This window comes from Fundulus heteroclitus, chromosome 5 (assembly GCF_011125445.2).
Source record: "Fundulus heteroclitus isolate FHET01 chromosome 5, MU-UCD_Fhet_4.1, whole genome shotgun sequence".
Classification (NCBI taxonomy): Eukaryota; Metazoa; Chordata; class Actinopteri; order Cyprinodontiformes; family Fundulidae; genus Fundulus; species Fundulus heteroclitus.
This window is the reverse complement of record NC_046365.1, coordinates 42813679-42839336: the sequence shown is the minus strand read 5'-3', so window position 1 is coordinate 42839336 and position 25658 is coordinate 42813679. Positions and strand designations below refer to the sequence as shown.

The window sequence follows — 25658 nt, the reverse complement described above, 5'->3', positions numbered from 1 at the left end:
ATCAGCCGATCCGCAGAGGACGAAGCTGTGGAACCCTGGAGGAACCCTGGAGGAACCCTGGAGGAACCCGCAGGTCCTCACACCTCACCTCTAAACTCTGTGGAATGTAAATGGATGGTTCCTCCGCCTCAGAGCCAAATATGCAGTTTATTTAACATGAAATGTCCCCCCCCCCCCTCCAGACAATATGTGTTCCTGTCCCTCACATCCTCTCTCACCGCCACGCTGGCCTCTTTAGACCCAGAAGTGTCTCCTTGTTTGTTCTGAAGAACCTCAGATTTACCCAGAATGCCTCATTGTTTTAACGTTCTGCTTTATTCGTGCACACAGAATAAAAAGAGTCTGACATGAAGGCGGCAAGCAGACCGCTCTCTTTATTCCAGACGTTAGACGGGTCCCGCCGGCTGCCCGCCCTCCACCATGTTGGGGCCGAACTGCTCCGCCCACCGCTCCACGATGGGGGGCGGGTTCTCCAGGTCGGCGGCGCGCACCATCATCACCACCGACTTGATGGCGTAGGACCAGCCGTGCCACACGTACCACGCCACGCCGTCGTCGCTCATCGCCTCAAACGGCCCTTTGAACTGCTGGTCGTTCAGGTTCCCCGAGTCACACCTGAGGAGGAGGAGGAGGAGGAGGAGGAGGAGGAAGATCAGTCTGACTCTAACCCCCCCGCCCCGTCCCGCAGAGAGGCGGCCGTCCCACCTGCAGAACCACCAGCCGGACCTGCTGTGGCGGATGCAGCGGCCCTGGTCGGCGGCGGCGTTGATGTAGTTGGGGTGGTCGTAGGTGCTGAACTTGATGCCGCCTTTGCAGGGGCTGTTGAAGTTGAGGCCGCGGGCGTCGGCCAGGGCGTCGCCGGCGGTGCCCACGTAGTCGCCCACATGCAGCTGGTACTGGTCCTGCAAGCAGAGGAGGGTTAGGCTCATCATGGTGGCTCAATCACAACACGCAGTCACAGACCCCAAAACGGCTGATTTCCCCTAAATCTGCCCAATCAGGGACTGGTATGGAGAGCAAACAGCGCCATGATGCAGGAAATGGAAAATCAACTACAAAGTTTACCTTTATTTTACTTTGAAGTCAATAATTAAAATTAAATTTATTATTTAATTCAGATCAGGCCAAAATACCATCATGAAATAATTAAATGGTGAAAAACTATAAAAATATTTTGGTAAATAATGAAAATAGTTGGGATTTCAGACTTTTATAATATTGACCTTATTTCAGTTTTAATTGTCCTGATGCTATTAAGCTATTATTTTGAATGACTTCCTGTAAAGACGAGGGGTCAGTGGGCGGGGCTAACAGCTCATTAGACAGCTGATTGGACTCCAAAACGTCCTCACAGGACCATCCAATGATAGGCTGGTGGACGGATGACCTGCCGAGGTTAACCAATCAGAAGCTCAGGTTAACCAATCAGGAGCCGGGGTCTATCTAATGAGCCAAAGTGAGTCTAAATCATCTAAAGTATGATATATATCAATAAACATTGATAAAATTCTTTCTGATTTGACTTCATGTGATCTTATTTATTTGAAAGTGTGACGAGAAAACAGATGTCAGGTCTGCAGGAGGTTCTAGCAGAGGTCAAACGCTTTCAGACGCTCGTCTCTAAGGTTTTCCACGGATCAGGGAAAGAGAAGTTTTTCGTTTTTAGTTTCAGATTCAGGTTTATGTTTCCATGGCGACGCTGATGTTCCACGATGTTAACCGTTGAATTAAAGCCGGGTCGGTCCAAATGGGAATCCAGAACCAGCAGGTCAGACTTTAAAGAAAGCGGGTAAGAACCAAAGTCCTGCAGAGCCTCGTTAATCCTGTACCACAGAACCGGGCCTGGATGGGCTGCAGCGCCAGAACCGGGCCTGGACTTCAACGACCCGATTCAGACTTTGGTTTAATGAAGGAAAGAATAAAACTGAATTTCCTGCTTCCTGTGGACGTCTTCAGATCGGTTCTGGTCAGAAGTTTACATACGGTACCCAGGATTCTCTGGACTCTGATTCTGCTGCTGGTTTTAATGTCATGCAGAAGGTTCCGGTTCTAAAAGCGGACCGGGCCGGTTCCATCGGACCTCTAGAACAGGGGTCCCAAACTTTTCTGCCTGGGACCCAAAATTACAAAACCAGTCTGGCGCCCCCTTGTTAGCGTGGGGGGGAGTGTTTTTCTTTTTATGTAAATTATGTGAATAAAGTTTTTGTTTTGTGAGAACTTAAAAATCTGCATTCTGTGTTAAAATGAGGAAAGTAGAGCATCTGGTCCAGTTATACTTCATGTTCCCCAATCAGGGAAATACTAAACCTCTTCAGCACCTCAGCATTAAAATATTATTAATATCAGCACTTTGAAAAGATTATTATTTTAATATTATGACTTTATTCTCACCATTTCCAAATAGAAAATGGGTTTTGGGTCTTTTGTAGATTAAATGAAATTAATTATTGGCCACAAAGGGGAAAATTTCCACAAGAAGGATTTTAGATTATTTTTACATATTTGTCAGAAAAACTTTGTGGTAAATTATTGGGAGAAAAAAGACAATTTTCCACAATAAAGCATAAAGTTGCTACATTAAAACCAGGAAGTTCTGTAATATTGCAAAGGAGGTTCTTCCACAAAGTGGAACCGATGGAACAGCGGCCGCTTCAGTCCAAACAGTCGGATTTATCAGAACCGAGGAACAAACGGATGTAACAATCTTTAAGAACCGGGTCCGTTTAGCTGAATTCATGGAGGACTTTCTCTAAACCTTTAGTTTAACGACTCTTCTCTCCTGGACCGGACCGGAACCGGGCTGCTCCAGCTGTTCTGTGAACAGGAGTGGGTGGTTCTGAATATCCTGACCCAGTGGGGACGGATCAGAGTCTGTGTTTAACTGCTGATCCTAACAAACGGCTCCAGAACCTTCAACGTTTCTCCTCCTCAGACGTTCCCCGGGTTCTGAGCCGTGGTCGGTACCAGCTGGACTCAACCCTGCTCACTAACTAGAGGCTGACTGACCTCATCAGACATTTAGGCCCGTATGAATACTTCTGACCCTGAGGGGGTTCCAGAAAATCTAAAACTTTTGCTCCACATTGTTAATCTGACTGGACCCGGGAGTTTGACCCAGCAGAACCGAGGCTCGTGTCAGACCAGAGGTTCTCCTCGGACCGGTTCTGATCTCAGCTCAGCGCCGCGGTTCTGATCTCAGCTCAGCGCCGCGGTTCTGATCTCAGGCAGAGAAAACCTGCAGATGGAGACGGGCCAGACGACCTTGACTCTCTCTAGTCTAAATAGGACTCGCTGTTTTGGGAACCGGGGAAGGCAAGGTTAGGGGGGGGGGTCACGTTTCTGGGTCTTATCTCAACGGTTCCATGAAAGCACCACAGTGTTCCACCTTCTCATCGTCCACCCGGAAGTTCTTGTACTCGGCGAAGCGCTGGTTCCCCTCTAAGTCCTCGGTGTCGATGTGCAGATCGTAGTTTCCTGCAGAGTTGGAGCAGCAGCAGCAATTTGAGGAGAGTTCAGTAGAAACCAGAGAATTCAGTAAATTTACGCAGCACCTGAACACAACACGACCTCAAGCTAATTATAATTATCCTAACTGATCAGTTTTATTAAACAATTTATTCAGTTTATTCTTCAGGTTAAGTTTCCTCTCTAAGGAAACCCAGCAGGTTGCATCAAGTCTCTCCAAGCAGCATTCACTCCTCCTGAAAGAGCGTAGAGCCACAGTGGACAGTCGTCTGCATTGTTGATGGCTTTGCAGCAATCCCTCATACTGAGCATGCATGAAGCGACAGTGGAGAGGAAAACTCCCCTTTAACAGGGAGGAGAACCTCCAGCAGAACCAGAACCAGGCTTCCTGTTAAAGGGGAGTTTTCCTCTCCACTGTCGCTTCATGCATGCTCAGTATGAGGGATTGCTGCAAAGCCATCAACAATGCAGACGACTGTCCACTGTGGCTCTACGCTCTTTCAGGAGGAGTGAATGCTGCTTGGAGAGACTTGATGCAACCTGCTGGGTTTCCTTAGAGAGGAAACTTTCTCACCAACCTGGAGGATCTGATGGAAGCTGACTTTCTAGAGGAAACCTGCTGGGTTTCCTTAGAGGAACCTGAAGCTTCTGATTATTAGACGCAGGTATACTCACCTTGAGCGGTGATGCGGTGCAGCGGCTCGTTCCCCAGCCAGAACTCTCCTTCAGGGGAGAACAGATCTCCAAAGCCGTGGCTGTACTCTGACCAGGTTCTGCAACAAACATTCACAAGATCTTTGGAAACCAGAACCTCAGAACCTCAGCCCGTCATGCACCAGAGGAGACGGCCACTGAGCACGGCGGTGGAGGAATGGTGATGTGGGCGTTTCTCCCCACCTGTCGAAGGTCTCCTTCCCGTCTCTCCTCCTCTGGAAGACGGTCCAGCCTCCGCCGTTGCTCATGTCGCAGTAGACGCTGAGCGCCGTGGGCGAGCCGTCGGGCCGGATCACGTACAGGCCGCTCGCCACGTTCCCGTCCTCGAACACCTCAGAGCAGTCTGGACACACAGCAGACGGCGTTCCTGCGCCTTTAAGGCGATTTCACACCCAGCAACAGAACCCTGAACATCCCAGAGCTCATCAGATGGTGACATCAGAGCTACGAGATCCACCTGCTGCTAAAGGATTCCTCTAATTCACTGTTTATTCTGGATAAATGTTAACTAATTTATTCCTGACAGACTCCAGGAGGAAATCCTGTTATTAAGGTGAATAATGCAGAGGAACCGGTTCAGTAACAGAACGATCAGAACCGACCTCTGTAGAGGTTCTGCTGGCTCAGGAACATGTTGGGGATGAGCTGCAGCTGCTGCGTCTGGCTGCTCTGCAGCTCCTGGATGTAGCGGTGCTGCTCGTTGATCACGTTCATCAGGCCCTGGATCTCCGCCTCCAGCCGCACCACCTTCTCCTCGCACAGCAGCGGCGCCTGGACCGGAACCAGAGCACAGCGCCGGGTCAGAACAGCAGGACTTTAAACACGCAGGACGGAGAACGACACCAGCAGCTCATCGCTGCTTTGGCTCCAAAGATCTGAGAAGATCTGCAGGAGATCAGAAAATATTCTGCCTACGCGTCACTTTGACTGTTCCTGCGTTACAGCGGATGTTATGACGACGTATCTGTGAGATATTCAACCTGCAGGAGAGAAATAAAGACAGGATGAAGGTGAGAAGGAGAGGAACCCAGGAGGAGCCTCCAGGGAGCAGAGGTGGAGGAAAGTCTCCGGTGTGTCGGTGATGAAAGAATCTCAGCGAGAACGAAAGGAAAGGTGGAGACAGAGGAAGAGGAGGAGATGAAGATGCTGAGGTTCTCTGGGACAGACGAGGATGAAGAGGAAGGAGTCCATCAGAGGGACGGCTCAGAGTAGAAGTGGAGATGAAGCCAGAGATGGTTGGACATGTCCAGAGGACGATGGTGGCCTGGAGGAGCAGAGAGGAGCTTTATGGAAGGAGGGAAGAGGAGAAGAAGGAGGGAAGAGGAGAAGACGAGGTTAGATGGAGACGCCTGGAAGGAGGAGAAGAAACGTTCATCTCAGAGAGTTTTACCCAGACATGAAGTTCTCCTGATGAAATGATCACTGCAGCAAAAATAAACCACAAAAATATCATTTAAATAAAAACCTGATGGGTAAAAATGACAAGAACACAAACTATTAATTAACTAATTCACTATTAATAATTATTAAAATGCTTCAGAAGAGGAACGCTTTTACACATTCAGCCGGTTCTCCGTCCTGCTTCCAGAACCGGGTTCTGTCATTAGAGGCGGAGTCTGTGCCGTCCTGCAGCTGCTGGGGGGGGGGACCTTCAGCCAATACAGCAGCTAGCTGCAGGGTTCTACAGGGTTCTGCAGAGTTCTACAGGGTTCTGCTGGGTTAGCATACCGGGTTTGGATGTGAAGCTTTAGATCGGGCTGAGAACATGGAACTGTGACTCTGCTGCAGAACACAGAGACGATCACATTCTCCTTCTTTCCTTCATGTCTCCATGCAGCTGTCTGTCCCTCAGGATGACAGACAGCTGCATGGAGACAACCTGTCTCTCATCCTGAGCGTCTCAGACGGTTAATATGTTCCTCCGCTGTCGGCGCCGGGCCAGAGGAAGTCCAGCCAGCAGGACTTTCATGCCTGGACCTGCCAGGAAGCGGAGCTGCTGACGCTGAACCAGAAGGTTCTCTGGACCACTGGTTCCTCCAGCAGCCAGAAAACCGTTAATACCCAGAGACTGGAGACATCACTTAAATTAATAATGTTCTTATTTTTGTTAAATATGATATCGTCAGACTGAACTATAACCCAGAGTCTCAGACTGAACTATAACCCAGAGTCGTGGCATCAGACCCAAGCAGCCGTTTAGCTCCTGAAGGTCATTTAAAAGCCGATATTCTGGATTTTCTCAGGTTAACGGGTCTGAGTTCTGCTCCATCCACGTGGTTCCAGCTGGTAGAACGCTGGGAACCCGGTTCTAGGATGGTCAGGATGACTAAACCTGGATTAATGCCCCAGATGACGGCACCAGGAAGCAGCGTGAATGAAGCGGGGCGAGGCGGGTTCCCTGAGGTTCCCCACAGCCGGTTCTACCTCAGCGCAGAACCTTCATGTCGGTTCTGGACCAGTTTAAATCCGTCTGAAAACCCAAATCAGCTTCCAGAGAACTGACAGATATTTATTTCATTCATTCACAAATAAAACTTTTATAAATTTCACGTTTTAAAAACAGAAGAAATTAATGAAAAGATTTAGAACTCATATAGTTTTCACCTTTCCCCTACACTGCAAAAACAGATCTAAAAATAAGTAAAATGTTCTTAAAGTTAGTGCATTTATCCTTGATTTGAGCAGGTAAATAATATTATCTGCCAATGGAATGAGTATTTTGACCCCTAAAAAAAGATATTTAGACATCCTGCACTTGAAATAAGACGATGGAGATGAGTTGTTCCTATTTTAAGTGCAAACATCTTATTCCATGGAAAATCACCTTATTTACCTGCTCAAATCAAGGACAAATGCATTAATTTTAAAGAATATTTTACTTATTTCTAGTTCCGTTTTTGCAGTGTAAAAATAAACATTTACAAGAAAAAAGTTTATCGTCTCTCCACAGACCAACAAATCAATAACTGATGTTTATAATCTATAAAACCTGCAGTTATTCACACAGTTAACACAATTATCTGTATTTAAGCAGCAGATTGGATTTTATTACTTTTCTAAATATTTGTTTCTTTGGGTAAAGTATAAACCTCTCGTATTACAGATTTTATCTCATTTAATAAATCTTTTCTGTAGACTAACTGCTAGCATATTATTTAGGATTTTTAACCAGACGTAATAGTTCACTACGTGATAAAATCAGTTTTAAATGAATGAATGAATGATTTGGGTCTCTGAGCCGTGTTCTGTAGATAAGAACGGGTTCAGTAAAAGTTTTACAGTTCAACCCCCAAATGTCCTTAATAAACCAAATAAGGCAGAATCACAGCTTCATAGAATATAACCAGAGAGCCAACAGACAGAAATACATTTATATAACAATACAATTACGTTTGATTTTTCACCTTTAAACAACTGATTTATGTTTAATTGTGAAGAATAAACTGTTCCAGTACCACCAGCTGCTTCTGTTTGGCTGAGCCTCTTTAATTATCAGGAGTGATGACTTCGTTACGTCTTTCTAAAAAAGACGAGTTTCTATCAGACGGAAACACAGACGACCTTGTTCTCCATTCTCCAGTCATCGCTTTAGAACCGGATGTCTGTCTGAAATGTTTCCGTCTGGACGAACGAATAAAACAATTAATTATAGCTGACAAGGTATTTGAAAAAATGACTAAAACATTATTTTTCCTGAAGATTCTGGCTACAGAGAATAAAAAACAAAAATTCAGTGTCTCAGAAAATTAGAAAATTATATCAGATCTATAAAAATATGCTATAAACAGAAATGTCTGGAAAGCAGAATAAAATCACACGTTTAAATTAAAAACAATTTTCTAAATCTGAATTTAGAATAATTCACATTTTTATTCTTCTACCAGAACAGATGAGGAAAAATGAAGCGAAACCTCCTCAACAACGACGGATGCAGATTATTATTATTTTATTATTATTATTATCTGAATCAAGGCTTTCATTCCCCGCTTCTTGGTAAACATACTAAAATATTTATGATGGATAAATGTAACTTCCCTTGATTTCTGAGAAAACGAACACCTTTCTAATAAAATAACAATACAGTATATAATGTTTTTTCTGTATTTTGTAATTTAATTTCTTGCTAATCTGAATATATAGAGAAAGGAACAGATATAAGAAAGTAACTATTTTCCATGTAGAGACAATAACTACCCAGTTTTAAACCAGTTTAGCTGCATTTTAAACGCGTTTCATCGTTTAAAGACTCTGATATCATGCTGAAGGAAACTAAATGCAGGGAATTGTGTGTCTGCAGGCGTCTTACCGCTGCAGATGAAGCCAGGTGCAGCAGAAGGACCACAGATGATGTCAGCGCCGCCATGATCAGGTGAATCTGGAACATCCAGCTGCTCCGGCTCACAGTCCCCGTCTGACTCTGACCGGCTGCGTCCTCCTGTCCTTATGGTGGGACGGCTCTGCTGCTGCAGGACAAACATCTGCACACAGTCTCCATCTAACGGCGGAGGGGAACAGCAAGTCCAGCCGCCATGTTTGTCTCTATGTTAATTGGTCATTAGACCCAGTCAGGTCTGCATGTCCACTTTATTAGAATGAGGGACAGCGACTAAGTTATATACATAAATATGAAGTTACAACAGAACTGTTGCAGAACTGTGTAAATTAGATTTAGAAAAGTATAAAATATGAAACAACAAAGGAAAAACACAGAACAGATAATGAATGAACCAAAAATAAAGTTGAATAATAACTAACTAATGTTAGAGCGGTGATGATATATACATACATGGTTCAGATCAGTTAGATCTACATTTGGGTACATAATACCTAAAATAAAGATATTAAAGAGAAATTCAGCAGTATGTCGACCTTTATTAATGTGTGTTAAAAAAAATAGCAACGCAAAAAATGCGACTCCGGTGGGACTCGAACCCACAACCTTTGAATCACCTCTCAAGTGCTTGACTAGAAGTCCAATGCGCTATCCATTGCGCCACGGAGCCACCTGTTGCTCAGCGGAGCAGGAGAGCTTTTAAACCCGCAGGAACAGCTCCGTTACCGTTAAAAGGTTTTTAAAAATGCTCCAACACATTTAATCACTAAATATATGAGAAATATGAGAAACAACCGGAAGAGCCGATAAAAGCGGTAAAAGACGCTCTGACTTCCCGCCTGGACGCTTTTACTTTCTGAGCTGCTTGTTTTCCATCCGTCGGTGTCTCTGTTGTTAGGGTCCAGCTCTGAAATCTCGTCTTCCTCCATGTTTTCATTCCCGATAAGAAAAAAACAACAACAAAAACGCCGCCATGTAAACCCTGAACACACTAAACTTCCGGTTCAGACTGTTTGCCTTCACAATAAAAGCTCCATAACACGGAGGAACAGAAGAAGTCAAAGATGTGGACACATAGCTGCTACCTGGTCTGTTAAGAGGGCACAGAAGCGACTGTACTTCCTGCAGATGATGAGGAGAGCCCACCTGCCCCCGCCCATCCTCACGACCTTCTACAGAACCACCATAGAGAGCATTCTGACCAGCTGTCTCTCTGTGTGGTGTGGAGGCTGCAGCGCCTCCCACTGGAAGAACGTGAGGAGAGTGGTGAGGACAGCAGAAGGGATCATCGGGGCTCCTCTTCCCTCCATAAAGGACATTTCATCTCAGCGCTGTGTCCCGTAACATCACTGGGACCCCTAAAAAAACCATGCCCCCCCACCATGGACTGTTCTCCATGCTGCCCTCTGGGAGGAGGTTCCACAGCATCCGCTGCAGGTCCACCAGGTTCTGCAAAAGCTTTTTCCCTGCTGCCATCAGACTGTTGAACTGTTGAACTATAAACTGGACTCTAAACCACAATGACAATAAAGTTGATCTAAGTCTAAGTCTAAAAGGAAGCCAGATGTGTCCCAGATGTGGTGCTGATCATTAATTCACAGAATGTGAAGATGATGTGCAGGAAAAGTGCTGCAACTGCGGTGGTAAACGCAGAGTGACGTATGAAGTCAGGAAAAGGGCGGTAGAAAATCAACAAGTTAAAATAATCATTAAGAGAAGTTATCCAGATTCAGGGAAGAGGGTGAAGAACTTTGGGCAGGTATTCACAGGTAGGCCTGTTGACTTGGAATATATAAAAGTTTGGACTGAAGGTGTAAAATTACATTTTCTAAACAGACCTGCAGCTTTTTTTGACCCTCTCTGAGGTGTTGTGACTAAACTTGACTGAGTGGAGCTGTGTGCATGTTGGCTCACCGCACTTTAAGCAGAGACCCATTTATTAAAGAATGTTAAGTTTTCCTATTTTTTTTTGTGCAGTAAATGTGACTTAAGGGTCTAGAGCAGGAGTCTTAAGCTGTTTCTATGTTGGGCCACTTTGGCATCATAAAGTCATTAAAAGGGCCGGTTGTAGCTGCATAGATGATACTTTTGATTTCATAATTTCATTCCAGTTCACATAAAAATGTAAAAAAAAAAAAAAAAACACAGTAACAAAAGTAGCACCTTAGGCCCAGTTTATACAGTTTATATGCAAGAAAAAGTTGATATTAAACTTTAAACTCATCATTTTGCATAATTTTCTCTCTTTAGGACATCTCTGGGTTGTTTTAATGTGGGTAAACTGACATCTAGTGGCAGGATGCTGTTACTAAACAGTTAAAAAAAATCAACATTCGCTACAGTAGGCACAGTTTTAGCCACTTTATTCACTTTAAAACGATACATGGAGATGGTGAAGTTGGTCCCCACCACCCCCTTAATTAAAAAGCCTGGCTACTCTGTCCTGTAACACACGGAGGGTCTGGTGGGTCTCTTTACTCCAGTGACGTGAGGCACTGACGTCATCAGGGTCAGATTTACAAATATATAAACTCTACAGAGTAGACTCATTGCAAAGTGCTGAAGGAGACTGATTGAGCCAAATCAAATCACCAAGAGACATGTAAAAATATTGATTATTTGATGAACAAAATAAATAAAACTAAATTATTTGTCATTGATTTATGAGTTATGATGGATTTCTGCATTTGTAACATATTCTAAAAATATAACCCACATTACGCACATTTCATTACGAAAACAAAACATGAATAATTATCGCTGTCTTACCTCTACTTATAAATGAAGTCCATGCGGCGCTCTTTCTGAACAAAAATATAATTTTCCGGTAAAAGTTCTTTTTATCTTCTTCAGTTTTAAAAGTCTCTCAGTCTCAGTGGAGCTCACTGCCAGGGAGGAAAGCCTTCCTTCATCAGTCCTGTTCCGGCTGGATGTTTAGAGTCTTTTTAGTGCTTTACTTGTTTAGCATAACTCTCTAATAAAACATGCATAACTTGCTGTCACTCTACAGTTTTAGGATCAGGAGCGGTGCTCCTTGAGCGCCCCCTGCCTAGAGGCCAAGGAACTGCAGGCCTCACCTACAACCAGTTCTCTGCTGGTTATGATCGCCCAGCAGCACAAAAACATGTTACCTGCACACAGTTTGATGATAAAAACACAATTCATAATTCACATACATTAAATTGTGGAAAATCAGTTCATAACTGTTTGAACAATTGAATTTGTGGAGGACATGTTTACATCGTCACGTTTATGACACCCCAAGGCTTCCGTAGTGGCTATTACGGCCTGGACGTTTGTGATTCACCACTAGATGGCGCTCCAGTGTGTAAAAAATCCTTTGGAACAGCATCGCTCCATCTGCAGGTCGCTCACCTGGACAGGTGTAGAGCAACTGAGATAAACTGAGAACCTTCACAGGAACCCCAGAACCCCGTGGACCGCCTTCCCAGCAGAGTCCACGCTGTTCGAGCTGCAGAAGGCAGGGGAGCGAACACTTTCAGCAACATCAGCATAAACCGGTTAGCTCCAGTTTACGTTAGTCTGGGCTTTATTTTGAAGGAGCAAAGCGGAAGTCGTGTTTGCGGACAGACAGAACCGGGAGGCTGGTTCCTGAGAACAAAGATCACCTTTGATCTCTGCGGTCAGATGTGGGTCAGCATCCGTCCGCTGCATGAGCCCGGAGAGATCCACCGGTCCGGTTCCGACCCAGAGCACGTCATGGCGGGGTAGTTCTGGTGAAATCTGGCCCGGGTTCTAGTTCTGCTCAGAGCCCGGATAGCTCAGTCGGTAGAGCATCAGACTTTTAATCTGAGGGTCCAGGGTTCAAGTCCCTGTTCGGGCGGAACTTTTGTTTTTTTTCTTTTAAACTCAACGAGACTTTCTGGGTTTTCACAGCAAACATTCAAAGCGTCAGATATTTGGATTAAAGTTTATTAACATGTGAACTGGAACAGATTGAGTCCAGAATAAAAACAAACCGTTTTAAGGTAAATAACTAGTTATAATATAAACCTGTTGGACGTTTTAGCCTAATTAAAATCATTATGGATCCATAGTGATGAGAAGAAGGAGGACATCCTGACTTCCTGTGAACCTTTGGACCGGCTGACTGTGGAGGTCCAACAAGGTCCAAATAGACAGTTTAAGTCATGGTGATAAAACATTATTAATGGTTCAGTACTAAAGACATAACATTAAATATACTTCTTATGATTATATGCACTGGCCAAGAAACCATAACTGATTGGTCACTTTGACCAATTTTATTTTTTACCTTTATAGTTTAATTTTAACGTTTTCATTTTAAGGATTTAAAAATGTTTCATGTTTAGCTTCAGCCGTATTGAGCTGGGATTAGTTTCCATCTGCTAGATCTGAAACCTGCAGCTCCAGAGCCACAAGAGCCTCACTTATTATTATTAAAGTTAAATATTGTTTAATTTTTTTCATTCTTTTGTTCTGGGCCCCATGTTGGCCCTCCAGGTAAATTGGATCTAGAACCGCTGCTGGTTACACAGAATTGCTTTTATTGGCAGCGGTACTAAAGCATTTTTTAATTTAAGGCATCAGATTATTTGTAAAAGCGTAAATAATATGGAGGGAAAAATAAGTTGTTGCACATCATGAAGACGTAACCTGGAACCTTTTGTTTATTTTTTATAACATTCTGTAAAAGTTAAAGAAAAAAACCTAAGCAGAATAGGTCATAACCGTCCTTCTAGACGGGTTCTTTCCACCTGGGTCATTGAGCAGAATCAGAACATCCTGACTCTGAACGGCGTCGCTTCAGCTCTTCTCACTGAGCAGCTCTTCAGACCAGGTACCGGGTCCAAACATTACGGGTACCGGGCCTCCTCAGAGGTACCACGCTGACTCTGGACCCGGCGCCACTGAAGCTTCATGATCTTTACATCCTGCTGTGGAGGTTTTATTCTTTTTGTTTCTCTTTATTAACTTTATCAGCTTTAGAGGAACCGATTAAAAACCACTGAAGGTTCCTGGTTCTCAGAACCTTTCATATTTTGGGTTCTGCTATCAGGTGAAATTTCACAGAAAAATGCCACACAGTTAAACCCGGACCGGTGGCCTCGGCACCGATGAGTCCACCTCACCACGTGAGCAGAACCGGCGCTGAAGGTCGTCCTGGACCGGACCACCGAGGAAACGCAGACCCTCAGGAGGATTCTGGCTGACAGCTCATGAAAACCCACTTCCTCAGAAACTGGACCAGAACCATGGACCCAGTGAAGAGGACCAGGAACCAGAACTTGCTCTCTCCTTAGATGGTTCTGGTGCTCCGGATGGGCAGCGAAGTGACACCAAACGTCCAAACGGAACCAATGAAGTGGACCAGCGTTTATATAATAGAAATACTTTTAATTTTATCACAGGCATAACCGTAAACAAGATATTTAAAAATGCAGATTTAATTTTGTCGTCACAGATTGTTCCTCACACGCTCTCTCTCTCACTCACAGTCACACAAACACAGAAACAAAGTGTGAAGGTTCTGCTGCAGACAAACGGCCCAGACGGCTGCACCTCCGGAGCGGCGCCGACCCAGACCGACCCAGACTGACACGTACACAGAAGTTCTGCAGGGGGGGGGGGTCAGCATGATGGCGGCGTAGTAACTTCTACCTGGAGGCAGCAGAGATCCTGGAAAGCAAACAGAGACGTGTTTTCAGCCACAGGCTCGCTCTCAGCACCGGGGGGGGGGACGACGGGGGGTCTGACTCACTGTAGCTTGTCCTGCAGCAGCTCCAGCCGCTGCCGGTCCACGTAGCGCGAGAACAGAGACAGCAGGTTGGGCGGAGTGAAGAGGGGGGGGGAGAGGGACGAAGACGGGACGCTGAGCAGCTCCCTCGTCACGGAAAACACCAACTCAGTCCTGGACGGAGAGATTGGTGAGAGATGAGGAAGACCCGCCTCCAGGGGGGCGGGGCCGCCTCCAGGGGGCGGGGCCTCCATGAGGGGGCGGAGCTCAGACTCACCATCGATTGTCGTCCATCAGCTGACAGTCTTGGTCGGAGCTCTGCATCCTCTCTCCTTCACTCAGGATCAGATACAGCAGCGTGACGCCAAACTGCACAGAGGAAGGGGGGGGGGAGGGGTTGGGGGGGTTAGTCTGAGCTACTTTCTCCTACTACTCTCCACCTGTTGTTCTGATGAACAGAACGGACTCCTGGCCTTCGTTCTCACCTTGTTCTGCAGAACGGCGGCCAGTTGGCCGTCGCTGCCTTGGAGCTCCTGCAGCAGGTCTGTGAGGGCGGAGCTGGACAGCGATTGGACGACTGCAGAGACCGGCTCCACCAGGCAGACCAACACCTGCACAGGTGAGCAGAGACGCAGGTTAACGGGTCAACGCCGAGCGCAACCGGTTAACATCACACAAAGGAACAACAAGACAAAACGGCTGTTTTAGGTATAATTATGGTTTTAACTATATAATCTGTAAAATATTTACTGTATTTTCTGGACTACAAGTCACAGTTTTTTTCATAGTTTGGCCGGGGGTGCGATTTATGTGTGAAATTATTACACATTTTTACCGGTATATCATTACACCTGTTATGTTCACACCAAACCACAAGAGGGCGCTCTAGGCCTGTGTTGAATCAGACGTAAGCGACGTAGAAGCATCTTCTACCTCGGAGTTATTTGAAAGTGACACCGAGGATGAAGATTTCACTGGATTTTAGTCATTTGGTTTACTTCTTCGCATGTTATTTATGCTATAGTTATCTGAACAGCTTTTAATATATTATGTTAACATACCAGGCACGTTCTCAGTTGTGTCATGTAGCGTAAGCTAACCGTACAATTATTCAGCCTGTTGTTGCCTCCGTTCTATTTTTATTTAAAATTGCCTTTCAAGGTGACATGTCTGTTCTTGATGTTGGATATTATCAAATAAATTTCCCCCCAAAAAATGCGACTTGTACTCCGGAGCGACTTACAGTCCGGAAAATGCGGTAATCTAAAATCTCAAGAAATGTGAATTATCATCTTAAACCATCAGAACTTCTCAGAACAGACCAGGTGAAACAAAGACGGCTACCTGGTCCTGCTTGTCCTTCTTGGCCAAGGCGGGCAGGTTGCGTGCGATCACCATGACAACGGCGGCGGCCTGGGCGGCAGGCAGGAAGGGGAGGAGCCTAGCGACGAGCCGCTTCCCCTTCCTCACCGCCATGATCATCACGCACTGGTCCTCGCTCACCCTGCAGGAGAGAGAGAGAGTCAGCCGCAGGGACACCAGCCGTCTGTCCTCCATATATTCATCCATCCATCATCCATCATTCATGCATTCATCTATTCATCCATCCATCCTCCATCATCCATCCATCCCTCTCTCCTCCTACCTGTCCTCCCAGTCCTTCTCCTGCAGCGAGCTGCACAGCTGCTCTGTGTTGGCCTTATGCTGCTCCAGCAGCGCCTCCCTCTCCTCCTCTGGCGTCTGGACGAAGCGTTTCTCAAAGTCTTGGACCTCCAGCAGCAAACTGTACATCTGAGCAGCAGCAGAAGAAGAAATGAGCGGCGCCGACCCGACCCGGCCGTTCCCCTCGGCCGAGCTCCACCTACCTTCTCCACGGTGTAGAGGATCTGACGCCTCTTGTTCCAAACCTGCTTCTCCCTCTTCTCCTGCGGGCGGACAGACAGAACCGGGTCAGGCAGAACTCTCACCTGAGCGGACGGCTCGGTCCAATCAGGACGCAGCGTGAACCGACCTCGTCGTCAGAGCGCGTCGTCACCACGGCGTCGATCATCTTGCGCGGGTTGTTGACGCTGGACACCGTCAGCTTCCCCAGAGATCCTGCAAACTGAACTGCAGCGCAGCGTCCAGAACCGTCAGGCGGACCCACGGGTTCTGTGGCGGTCCAGGTGCGTTCTGCGGGTTCTTACCTGGCCTGTAGGTGTGCTCCACCTTGGCCACCTGCGGCGTGATCAGCTTGGTGGCGTGCTCCTTCCTGCTGCTGCTGTCTCGCTCCCTCTCCTGACGTTTCTCCATCTTCTCGTAGTAGTTCTGGACACGGAAACAGACCCATGAGGTCCGATCAGAACCATTTTATCAGCGGCCTGAGCCCAGATCCAAACGGGCCTGAGCAGAACCGTAGGAGCTGACCTGGTAGTAGTAGTCGTCCAGGTACGGGTCGGTGCTCTGCAGCTGCATCATCTGGATCTTGGTGACCCACTCCTTCTCCTTCTGGCTCATCAGGTTGCTGTAGGGGTCCCTGCTGCGGCGGTCCAGTCCGGTTCTGACCCGGTCGCTGCGGGGACAGAACCAGGCAGGTGAGGCTGTGAGCGTTAAAGGAGCGGCAGAACTACCAGAGGCGGCGGCCCCCACCCTCCTCGGCTCTGCATGCGCTGCGTCAGCAGGCGGCGGTGCTGCGGGTGCAGGTGCGTCGTGTTGTGCCTGATGGGGGCCGTGTGGTTGGGGGGGCCGTGGGGCGGCGGGGGGCCCATCCTGTGGCCGTGGGGGGGGGGAGGGCCCCCGAAGAAGGGCCTGAAGCCCCCGCCGGCTAACAGGGGGGGGCCCGGACCCCCGCGAGGAAACCCAGCCACCTGGAGAGGCAGAGAGACGATTAGTCCTGAGGTTTAGTTTCTATCGCACAAATCTGAAGTTCTCGTATTTTCCAGACTATAAGTCGCTGTTTTCAGTTCGGCTGATCCTGTGACTCGTAGGTGTGACGTAAATATTAAATATAACGTTAAATGGTAATTCATACTGACTAAACATTACAGTATAGAGCCACAAGAGGGCGCTCCAGGCTTGTGAAAACTATGTGGCTCCTGTGCAACTTAAAAATGAATTGCAACATTAACTTATTGACAACAAAGACCGACCATGTTTCAGTATAATTACACGCAGCAGAGCCAGACTGACCGTCAAGCTAATACCAGCTAGCGTTACGACGTCGCTGACGCTTTACCGCCGTTCTATGCTGCTGTCAAACATTTGTGTCATACTGTTAGCTTAGCACGTAGCATTGTTAGCTTAGCACGTAGTACTGTTAGCTTAGCACGTAGCATTGTTAGCTTAGCACATAGTACTGTTAGCTTAGCACCTAGCACTGTTAGCTTAGCACGTAGCATTGTTAGCTTAGCAAGTAGTATCGTTAGCTTAGCAAGTAGTATCGTTAGCTTGGCATGTAGTACTGTTAGCTTGGCACGTAGCATTGTTAGCTTAGCACGTAGTACTGTTAGCTTAGCACCTAGCACTGTTAGCTTAGCACGTAGCATTGTTAGCTTAGCACGTAGCACCGTTATGCTCTCGATCTAATTTCAGCGTAATTCTGACAACTTTGACGGCCGTTACGCTGAAATGCGCTGGTGGTAACATGCTAGATGGAGATGCTGGATTGTTATGCTAACTTACTTCATTAAACCACCCAAGTTAATTTTATTCAGCTCGTTAGATGCTGATGTTTAAGTGAATTAGTTGATTTACCAGTAAGTGAAATAAACTTCTAAAAATAATACAACTTATAGTCAGAAATATATGGTACATTTAAAGCAACAAAGATGTCATTTAGTTAATTTATAATATGTCAATTAGTCTAGATCAGGGTTCTGCAACCTCCGGCTCCAGAACCACGTGTGGCTCTTTGGACCTTCCACAATGACTCAGAACTAAACAGATGCAGGTTTTAGCAGATTTCCTGTTTTTTAATTCTGCACCAGCCAGAACCAGACAGAACCGGTTAAAGGTTCTGTTTAGATCCAATGGGAAACGTTTCCCTCCGTGTTTTTTTCTCTGTGTTTTAAAACTTAATCAAGTCGCGGTTCTTTAAAAACAACTGAAAGCTTCCTTCAGTCCATAATTATCTATTTATGGAACATTTGTGACTCTGAACTTGGTTCCTCTAGGATCTTTGGACCAGAACAGTTTCAGAACCTGGTCCAGATCCACCAGTCTCCAGGATTTCTGAAGGACTTTTTTTTAGACTTTGGTACTTTTCTCCACATCTCTGCAGCTCCTCTACAGACCGTGTTCGGTTTGTTTCACCGGTACCAACCTGAGAGTTGAGCAGCTGGGCCCGTTGGAGCTGAGACAGAACCGGGCCGACTCTGGGAGGGAACGGGCCGCGACACAACGGAGAGTTCTGAACAACGCAGACAGAAAACACAAGGCATCAGAACCGCTCCCGGTTCCGGCAGCAGAACCACGTCCAGAACCCAGGAGGAACTCACAGCTATGTTGAGGAGCGTGTTGGGGGACAGGCGCTCGGGGAACGGGGCGTGGTACCGGTGCTGGACCGGCGCTCTCACATGGACCGCCGTGGGGTGGTGGATCTACGACACAGCGACACTCAGCAACACCCAAACATCTACCCAGTCCCTCCAGAACCTCCAGAACCTCCCTGCTGCTCACCTGGTGGTTCAGGCTCATCGGGTGCTTGGGCGGGGTCCCGATAGGCACCGCCCTCACCGGAGGAGAGCCAATCACAGGAGAGGAGGAGCGAGGCGGCGGCACCCGCTCCGACAGGTCCAGTCCCTCGTCGCTGCGGCCCGGAGGAGGACGCTTGGGAAGCCCCACCTCCTTGATGATGGACATCAGAGGACTGTCCTGAGGAGGACGGAGGACGAACGTCAGAAGACGCAGAAGACAAGATGGCGGCGGGATCCGCCGACAGGAAGTGTCTCACCTCCATGTGAGCGACGAGTCCCGGCGAGACGCTGAGCGGCCCGAAGCCCATGCTGCTCTCCCAGATGCTGTGAGAGTTCATCTAGGAAAGCAGAGCAGAGATTATCTGACGGCTCGACGGCCGGAACCGCGTGGTTCTGATGGTTCTGGAGCGGGGCGGCACAAACGGACCTGGCCCAGAGGAGCGGCGCCTCGGCGCAGGAGGTGCTGCTGCTGCTGGTAGCTGAGCATGGAGGAGGGGGGGAGGCCTGCGGAGGAGAACGCTGCCGGTTAAAGATCAGCCAGAACCAGAACTTCCTTCAGAGACCCGCCTCACCAGTAGGGCTGAACCATTCTGTAAAATTATGTAATTGCTATTTCTTTTCTTAATATTGTCATTTAATGCGAATTTTTTTCCAGTTTAATTTATCATGTGTTTCAAAATATATAGAAACAACAAATCAATTTGTTTCCTCGCCGTGTGGATTAGTTACTAAAAGCATCTAAACTCTAGAATTTTGACTTTTCTCCGCATTTTCTCCACAAGCAACAAAAATGGCCTCTAAATAAAGATGTTTGTAAACAAGGACTATTTTAAATATGAACTTTTAATATTTCTATTGATCAGAATATTATTCAAGAGAACAGCTTTTAATTTATTGGACATCAATCCTTGTTGAACATAAAGTGCAACCAACAAGCAAGTCTATGTATTAAACTGATTGACCAGAACTTAATGCTATGTATGATTATATAAACTCTAAAACAAGTAATAAAGTTAGATTATCTCACTGCTGCAACTGTCTTCCCTTCCATGTGGAGGCAAACCCACTTTAAACATTTTATCAACACCTAAAGGACGCGTCTAATTCACTAATTGTTACATCGCCAAAAATTGCAGACTCTGCGATTTGGAAATTGCGTTTTTTAAAATCGCGATTATATTGAAAATGTGATTAATTGTTCAGCCCTACTCACCAGAACCGGGACGAGGTCCGTCGGTATTGCAGACCCAGACTGAGCCTAAACCTCCACTTATTAAAATGTTAAACGCCTTTAAACAAAAGATCCATGAGGAAATATTCTGGCTCCAATCCACAGATTTCAGCGTTTTTCCACCATTTATATAAAATTAGGGCTGGACGATCTACAAATAAAACGTATCGCTAAAATAGAAATCATATTGATCAATATTGATAATTATCAACAAATCTTACAATATGTTTTAAGTGCAGCCCATTTTATGTTTGTGCTTATTATTACTTATGATACAGACACAAACACTGAATTTAACCTCAACCTTATATTCATTCAACTTTTACCAAAATTATGTAATTTAAAAAAAATTAAATAGAAAATGTGCTCTTTGAACTCTGAAGGGGGCGGAGCTTGGTTCCTGGGTCTGCGTTGTGATTGGCTGGGAGGATGTAATGATGTAATATTAACCTACATGATAGAATGCAGAAGGAAAGAAAACTTTTATTCTATTAAACTTGTTTTCTATCATTAATATATATTATTACTGAATTATCGTCCAGCCCTAAGAAAATGTGATAATCTGTGATTAAACTCTGGAGGCGGGTTCTGATCCAGTTAAGACCCACAGGTGAGCTCACCTGGGGCGGGGGCTGCTGGGGGCAGCTGGTGCTGGTGAGGCATGGAGGGCGGCTGCGGCAGAACTCTGGGCTGATCCAGTCCCAGCAGGCCGGACAGACCCGGTCCAGCAGAACCGGGAGACGGTGCGGGCCTCTCGGCAGCGCCCACCCCGGCGATGGCCGGGTCGGCGTCCAGAATGAGCCGGGCCAGAGACTCGGCCAGGTCGCTCCCCCCCGATCGCTCGTCTGCATCTGAAAACGAGACGCAACGTTTCTCTGGGTTCTGGAGCAGCAGCAGAACCCAAAGCGGTCCGGTCTCAGGGGAACCGGGCTCTGACCTTGTGTCGGCGGGCCGGAGGAAGGAAGCGGGACGCGGGCCGAAGACGAGGGGAGCCCGGCGGAGGACGAGACGTCCCCTCCTCCGGTTCCGCCTCCTCCTACTCCGGACCCGGCTCCGGACCCGGCTCCGGACCCGGCTCCCAGCCCGTCCCGCTCATCCAGCTCCGCCAGGCGCTTGTGCTCCTCCTGCCAGTCGTCATCTGGAAGCAGAAAGGTTCTGGTTTGTTCTGACGGGTCTCTGGTTCTGTCTGAACCAGAGACCCGTCAGAACCAGACTCACCGATGGCGCCGGCTCCGAAGGTGTCGTCGTTGAACTGGTCGATTTCATCTTCCTCCTCGATCAGGCCGTCATCTTCCTCCTCCAGCGTGCAGTCGTCATCCAGGGACTGAGAGCAGAGAGGGAGACGGAACCAGAAACGGTCAGGTTCTACGCTGGACTGGGTCGGATCCAGTAACCCTCAAAGACCGGTTCTGGTTCTTAGCTTCAACCCAGTCATCGTCATTTCAGACTGATTCACCCAGAACCAGATACCGGTTTCAGCCGTCTGGCCGGTTCTGGTTCCTGGACCGGACCGCTTCCTGTGGTTCTACCAACCTAACCAGGGTTCCCCTGCAGGTTCTAAGCATCGTTTATTCTAAAGCTGCGCCTGACAGCGACTCGTTTTGGTGCCGTCTCTTTAAATCTAAAGGAGGCCCTTCAGGCTCCGCCCCCTCCAGGTCCCAGACCGCTCCACTCCACCCTATTCGGCCATTTTTGTAGTCTGCTGGGGTAACGAACAACAGGGACTGCTTCTGAATTAGGGAAGCAACAACGAAGGAATAAAATCGTCAATTAAAGCGTTGGCAACGAATTTCATCACCGATTCGTCGTGTCGCTCGGTTAATGCGTCACTCGCCATGTGGCGCCGCCATTTACCTGCAGAGCGTCGTCAATGCTGATTGGCTGCAGAGCGAGGTGGACAAAGCGAGGTAGAGGCGACATTTTCTGATTCAGATTCTGCTTTTTTGTAGTAAATTCTACTGCTGACAACAGAGAAGTCCTTAAAAGACACGAGAACGCCGCGTTTCACAAAACCAAAAAAATCAGTAATGTGAGAGACGTGACGTGGCAGGAGAGCTCCACAGCGACCTGAAACAACATGGAGTCACTGATGAGGGTGAACTGAGCTCAACAGGTAAGTCCTGAGTGGCAGGTACTGCCTTAACGTCCGTCTGCCTGATAGCTCGTCTAACGCAGCCGTTAGCTGGTTAATGACAGGAAGTCGTTTACATGAGCAACTTTTCCTGATGTTATTAAAATGCGTTCGGAGAAAGAAGTCTTCAGAATGCACGCGAGTTAATGAATTTCCATAAAACAACAGAATTTGTTGTTTGACAGCAGAGTCTGAGTGAAGGTTCTGTATGGGAGAGAGGAGCAGGACTAACTTTTCAAGAATTCAACCAGAGGGATAATATTTCTCCAATTTTAGCTTCCCTTCATTGGCTTCCTGTTAAATCAAGAATAGAATTTAAAATTCTCCTTCTAACGTATAAAGCCCTTAATAATCAAGCTCCATCATATATCAGAGCTCTGATTACCCCGTATGTTCCTAACAGAGCACTTCGCTCTCAGACTGCAGGTCTGCTGGTGGTTCCTAGAGTCTCTAAAAGTAGAATGGGAGGCAGATCCTTTAGCTATCAGGCTCCTCTCCTGTGGAACCAACTCCCAGTTTTGGTCCGTGAGGCAGACACCCCGTCTACTTTTAAGACTAGGCTTAAAACTTTCCTTTGTGACAAAGCTTCTTGTCAAAAGTGAGACACAGAATGTTGAGGCAGATCTGAATTAAAAACAGAAAACCGAAACATAAACATCCCCAAATGACACCCTAATTAATGTAAAACCCTTAGAAGAAATAAAAAGTGTTAAATGTCTACCAGCCTTTATACTCTTTGAGAAAAAACTAGGGGAAAAAATCTGTAGAAGGACAAATGTAGCATGTAGTATTTACATAAAATGCTGGTTGTACTGAAACAGTTTATAAAATGTACTGCTGGTTTATTTGATCGTCAGAAGTCGTGTTTTTGCTCTGGTTTCATCGTTATGTCCAATTATTTCCCCCCATGATGCACAAAGGTGAAGTTTAACCGCATTGACCCTCCAGTTTTACAGCTTCACTATTGTGATAAATCTCTGTTCATATAGACAACATTGACTATTAAATGACGGACTTACAATCTAGTCAACATAAACTTCTTTATTTGAAGCAAAATTACTTATTACCTAATATTACAGTAACAGAACACCTAACTTTTTAGTCCTAATTAGCTCTCTTAGTCCTTTTTTCCTAAATAGAACATTTATCGATTCATCGATTGATTGTAAAAATAATCGACCGATTAATCAATTATAAAATAATCGTTAGTTTGCGGCCCTAGTTAAGATTAAAGTGAAGCTACATGACAGGATAGTTTAACTTAAATGTCTGACGAGCGCTGGAGTTTATTAGGAAATGAATAATTTGCTCGTTTTTCATATTGATGCTGGAAATATTACCCGATTAAAGAGAACAAGCCTGTAAACGTTAATATGCTCCTCTTTTTTTTTTTTTTTTAAACTGGATTATAGTTTAAAATCTTTTTAAACATTAAGTAACATTAAATGCTTCAAGGTCGAAAGATTGTTGTAAAAACATTTTTATAGTAAAACAGAAAAATCTACTTTGATAGAAATATAAAAAATTACACTAATTCAGATACATTTAAAAGGAGAGCGACAACAAGAGGAAATAAAGAGACGTAAAGGTGTGGAGACGAGAACAAAATATTTTTACAACTGAAGTGATGGAGATCATACAAAAATAATCGTGATTAGTCGACAATAAAAATAATCCTTTGCAGCCCTGAACCAAACAATGCTAAAGTTACTGCTTAGTTTTTCTTCTCTTACTGAATGCAACAGACCAGCAGCGACTCAGGCTCACTGCTGCCCCCAACAGGTCAGTCAGATTAACTGAAAGCTGCGTTTTCTGCCTGACCAGCATTTGGTCAATCAGGGGATTGTGGGATGCCGTCTGCCAGATCTGGACACGCTTTACGCTGCAGGAGTCCAGAAAAGGTCCAGAAGCATCGCCACAGATCCCAGCGACTATAATCACAGCTGTTAGACGTCACACTCCAGCGTGTGCATCCATTCCTAGTTTTTAAATTATCAGGAACGAACGGAGTAATAAAGCATCATGATGGACGGTAAAAAGACGTGTCAGCGATTCACGCTGAGCCGTGTGGCGGATCAGAACAACCCGGTCCAGTTCAGGCGGCTCCAGAGTCCATGAACGATTCACAGAGCGGGGCTGGAAGACGGTGCAGTTGGTGCCTTTGCCTTGCAGCAAGAAGGTTCTGGGTTTGAATCCTGGCCCCTGGGGTGTTTCTATGTGTTCTTTCCTGGTTCTCTGGGTTCCTCAGTCCTAAAACACGACTTTAGGTTAACTGGCTACCATAACCAGCCCTAAGGCGTGTGTGGGTGGATGTCTCTGTGTCCAGGGTGTAGCTCAGCTCTCGCCCAATAACCGCTGCCCCCTGCAAGGGTAGGTGGTGTAGATGATGGGTGGATGGAGCACCAAGGAACATGTACTCCCTCCTTAAAGGACATTTTCTTACTTATGGAACAGTCAAATCCCCGGTCTGGATCAACGGTGGAACTTTATTTACCGTTATTTAACCCTGTATTTAACCCTGTATACCTGGGGAACCTGAGGAACAGCTGCTGTTCCTCAGGTTTTGGGTGTTTCTGCTCCATAAACAGCTGTAATGATGGCTCAATTACCAGGTTCTGCAAAGGTCTCCTAAAGAACCTTTTTAGTTTACATAAATCCACCAGAACATCTAGAACCTGGAGGACCGGGGTTCCCATGGTGTAGTTGGGTTACATTATAATGTTATAACCACTTTTTAGGTCACATTAGGGCATGATGCCCGTATAAATGCATTATTTAGCTAATGCTGTGGAACTAGCTCTGATTTTCGCCTTTAAACAACCAGAACCAGAACCAGAACAACTGATAGCTGTCCAGCCTGCAGCACCAGCTAGCTTCTCTGCTAGCACGTTACATCACGCTCCGAACCCCGCGGACGGGCAACCTTCCCCCGGAACCGGTTCCGTTTAACGGCCTCATGACAACCACCAGACTCTGGAGCGTTAGAACGGAGCCCGGCCATCCGACCACCGGTTCACCCTGGACACCGGCGGCGGGGAAGGCGCGCCGTCTGCCCGCTTGAAGCCAGCAGGAAAGCGCGCTGCTTCACAGGCCGCTGATCGCGTTGGGAACAAAACAAAAAGGCAACGCGGGACATTTCGGTCCCAAACGGACCGGAGTCCCCGGAAGGCCTCGGTGAGACTCCGGGCCGGACCTCCAGAACCCGTCCGGAACCGTCCTTCAAGGTTAAAGCTCACCTGAAATCGAAACATCTATCTTGTGGTTGTCGGGAAAACGAGAGCATCGGGAGCGTGGAGGCGCGCAACTGACGCAGCGGGGACGCCGTCACACTTGAACGCGCGTTTGGAGGGGGCGTGAACGAGCACGTGTCTGACGTAGAGCGCTGCGGACTG

At 46.6% G+C, this 25658-nt stretch overlaps 2 protein-coding genes and 2 non-coding genes across 5 annotated transcripts; 1 reads left to right on the top strand and 3 right to left on the bottom strand.

Moving 5' to 3' along the window:
- Nucleotides 1–293: 293 nt before the first annotated feature.
- LOC105918084 (fibrinogen-like protein 1) lies at nucleotides 294–9509 on the bottom strand. 2 transcript variants are annotated; one of them, XM_012853091.3, is made up of 7 exons: nucleotides 8486–9509; nucleotides 4782–4950; nucleotides 4363–4522; nucleotides 4141–4238; nucleotides 3386–3474; nucleotides 706–902; nucleotides 294–615 (listed from the first exon to the last, which is right to left on the bottom strand). In XM_012853091.3, the coding sequence occupies exons 1-7, from the start codon at nucleotides 8561–8563 to the stop codon at nucleotides 387–389; spliced, it is 1020 nt and encodes a 339-aa protein (XP_012708545.2). In that variant the 5' UTR covers nucleotides 8564–9509; the 3' UTR covers nucleotides 294–386. The 2 variants fall into 2 exon arrangements, with proteins under 2 accessions (XP_012708545.2, XP_021166565.2); XM_021310890.2 differs by having other exon boundaries at nucleotides 294–902; nucleotides 8486–9505.
- On the bottom strand, nucleotides 9091–9182 carry trnar-ucu. The gene is given in 2 exon segments: nucleotides 9091–9126; nucleotides 9146–9182. It is a non-coding gene; the product is annotated as a tRNA-Arg (tRNA).
- A 2774-nt stretch (nucleotides 9510–12283) lies between the features above and the next one.
- trnak-uuu lies at nucleotides 12284–12356 on the top strand. Its single transcript has one exon. It is a non-coding gene; the product is annotated as a tRNA-Lys (tRNA).
- A 1514-nt stretch (nucleotides 12357–13870) lies between these two features.
- Nucleotides 13871–25632, bottom strand: patl1 (PAT1 homolog 1, processing body mRNA decay factor). The gene is made up of 20 exons (XM_036137644.1): nucleotides 25503–25632; nucleotides 21354–21459; nucleotides 21073–21273; nucleotides 20756–20986; nucleotides 19332–19408; nucleotides 19162–19242; nucleotides 18888–19082; nucleotides 18707–18808; nucleotides 18532–18618; nucleotides 16860–17077; nucleotides 16638–16782; nucleotides 16418–16538; nucleotides 16243–16340; nucleotides 16097–16156; nucleotides 15877–16022; nucleotides 15576–15735; nucleotides 14717–14842; nucleotides 14509–14600; nucleotides 14256–14405; nucleotides 13871–14173 (listed from the first exon to the last, which is right to left on the bottom strand). Exons 1-20 carry the CDS (start codon nucleotides 25515–25517, stop codon nucleotides 14152–14154), a joined length of 2433 nt encoding a protein of 810 aa, XP_035993537.1. The 5' UTR covers nucleotides 25518–25632; the 3' UTR covers nucleotides 13871–14151.
- Between the last annotated feature and the right edge of the window lie 26 nt (nucleotides 25633–25658).

What these genes read in the sequence shown, in the direction of transcription:
- patl1 (XM_036137644.1), bottom strand. An exon ending in CCCAGCAGCCCCCGCCCCAG is followed by an intron (nt 19,409 to 20,755) that starts GTGAGCTCACCT and finishes TCTCCTCCGCAG; the next exon opens with GCCTCCCCCCCTCCTCCATG. An exon ending in GACTCGTCGCTCACATGGAG is followed by an intron (nt 19,083 to 19,161) that starts GTGAGACACTTC and finishes CGTCCTCCTCAG; the next exon opens with GACAGTCCTCTGATGTCCAT.
- LOC105918084 (XM_021310890.2), bottom strand. Translation starts at nt 8,563, where the DNA reads ATGTTCCAGATTCACCTGATCATGGCGGCGCTGACATCATCTGTGGTC. An exon ending in ACCTGGCTTCATCTGCAGCG is followed by an intron (nt 4,951 to 8,485) that starts GTAAGACGCCTG and finishes GTTCCGGTCCAG; the next exon opens with GCGCCGCTGCTGTGCGAGGA. An exon ending in GGGAAGGAGACCTTCGACAG is followed by an intron (nt 4,239 to 4,362) that starts GTGGGGAGAAAC and finishes TGTTTGTTGCAG; the next exon opens with AACCTGGTCAGAGTACAGCC.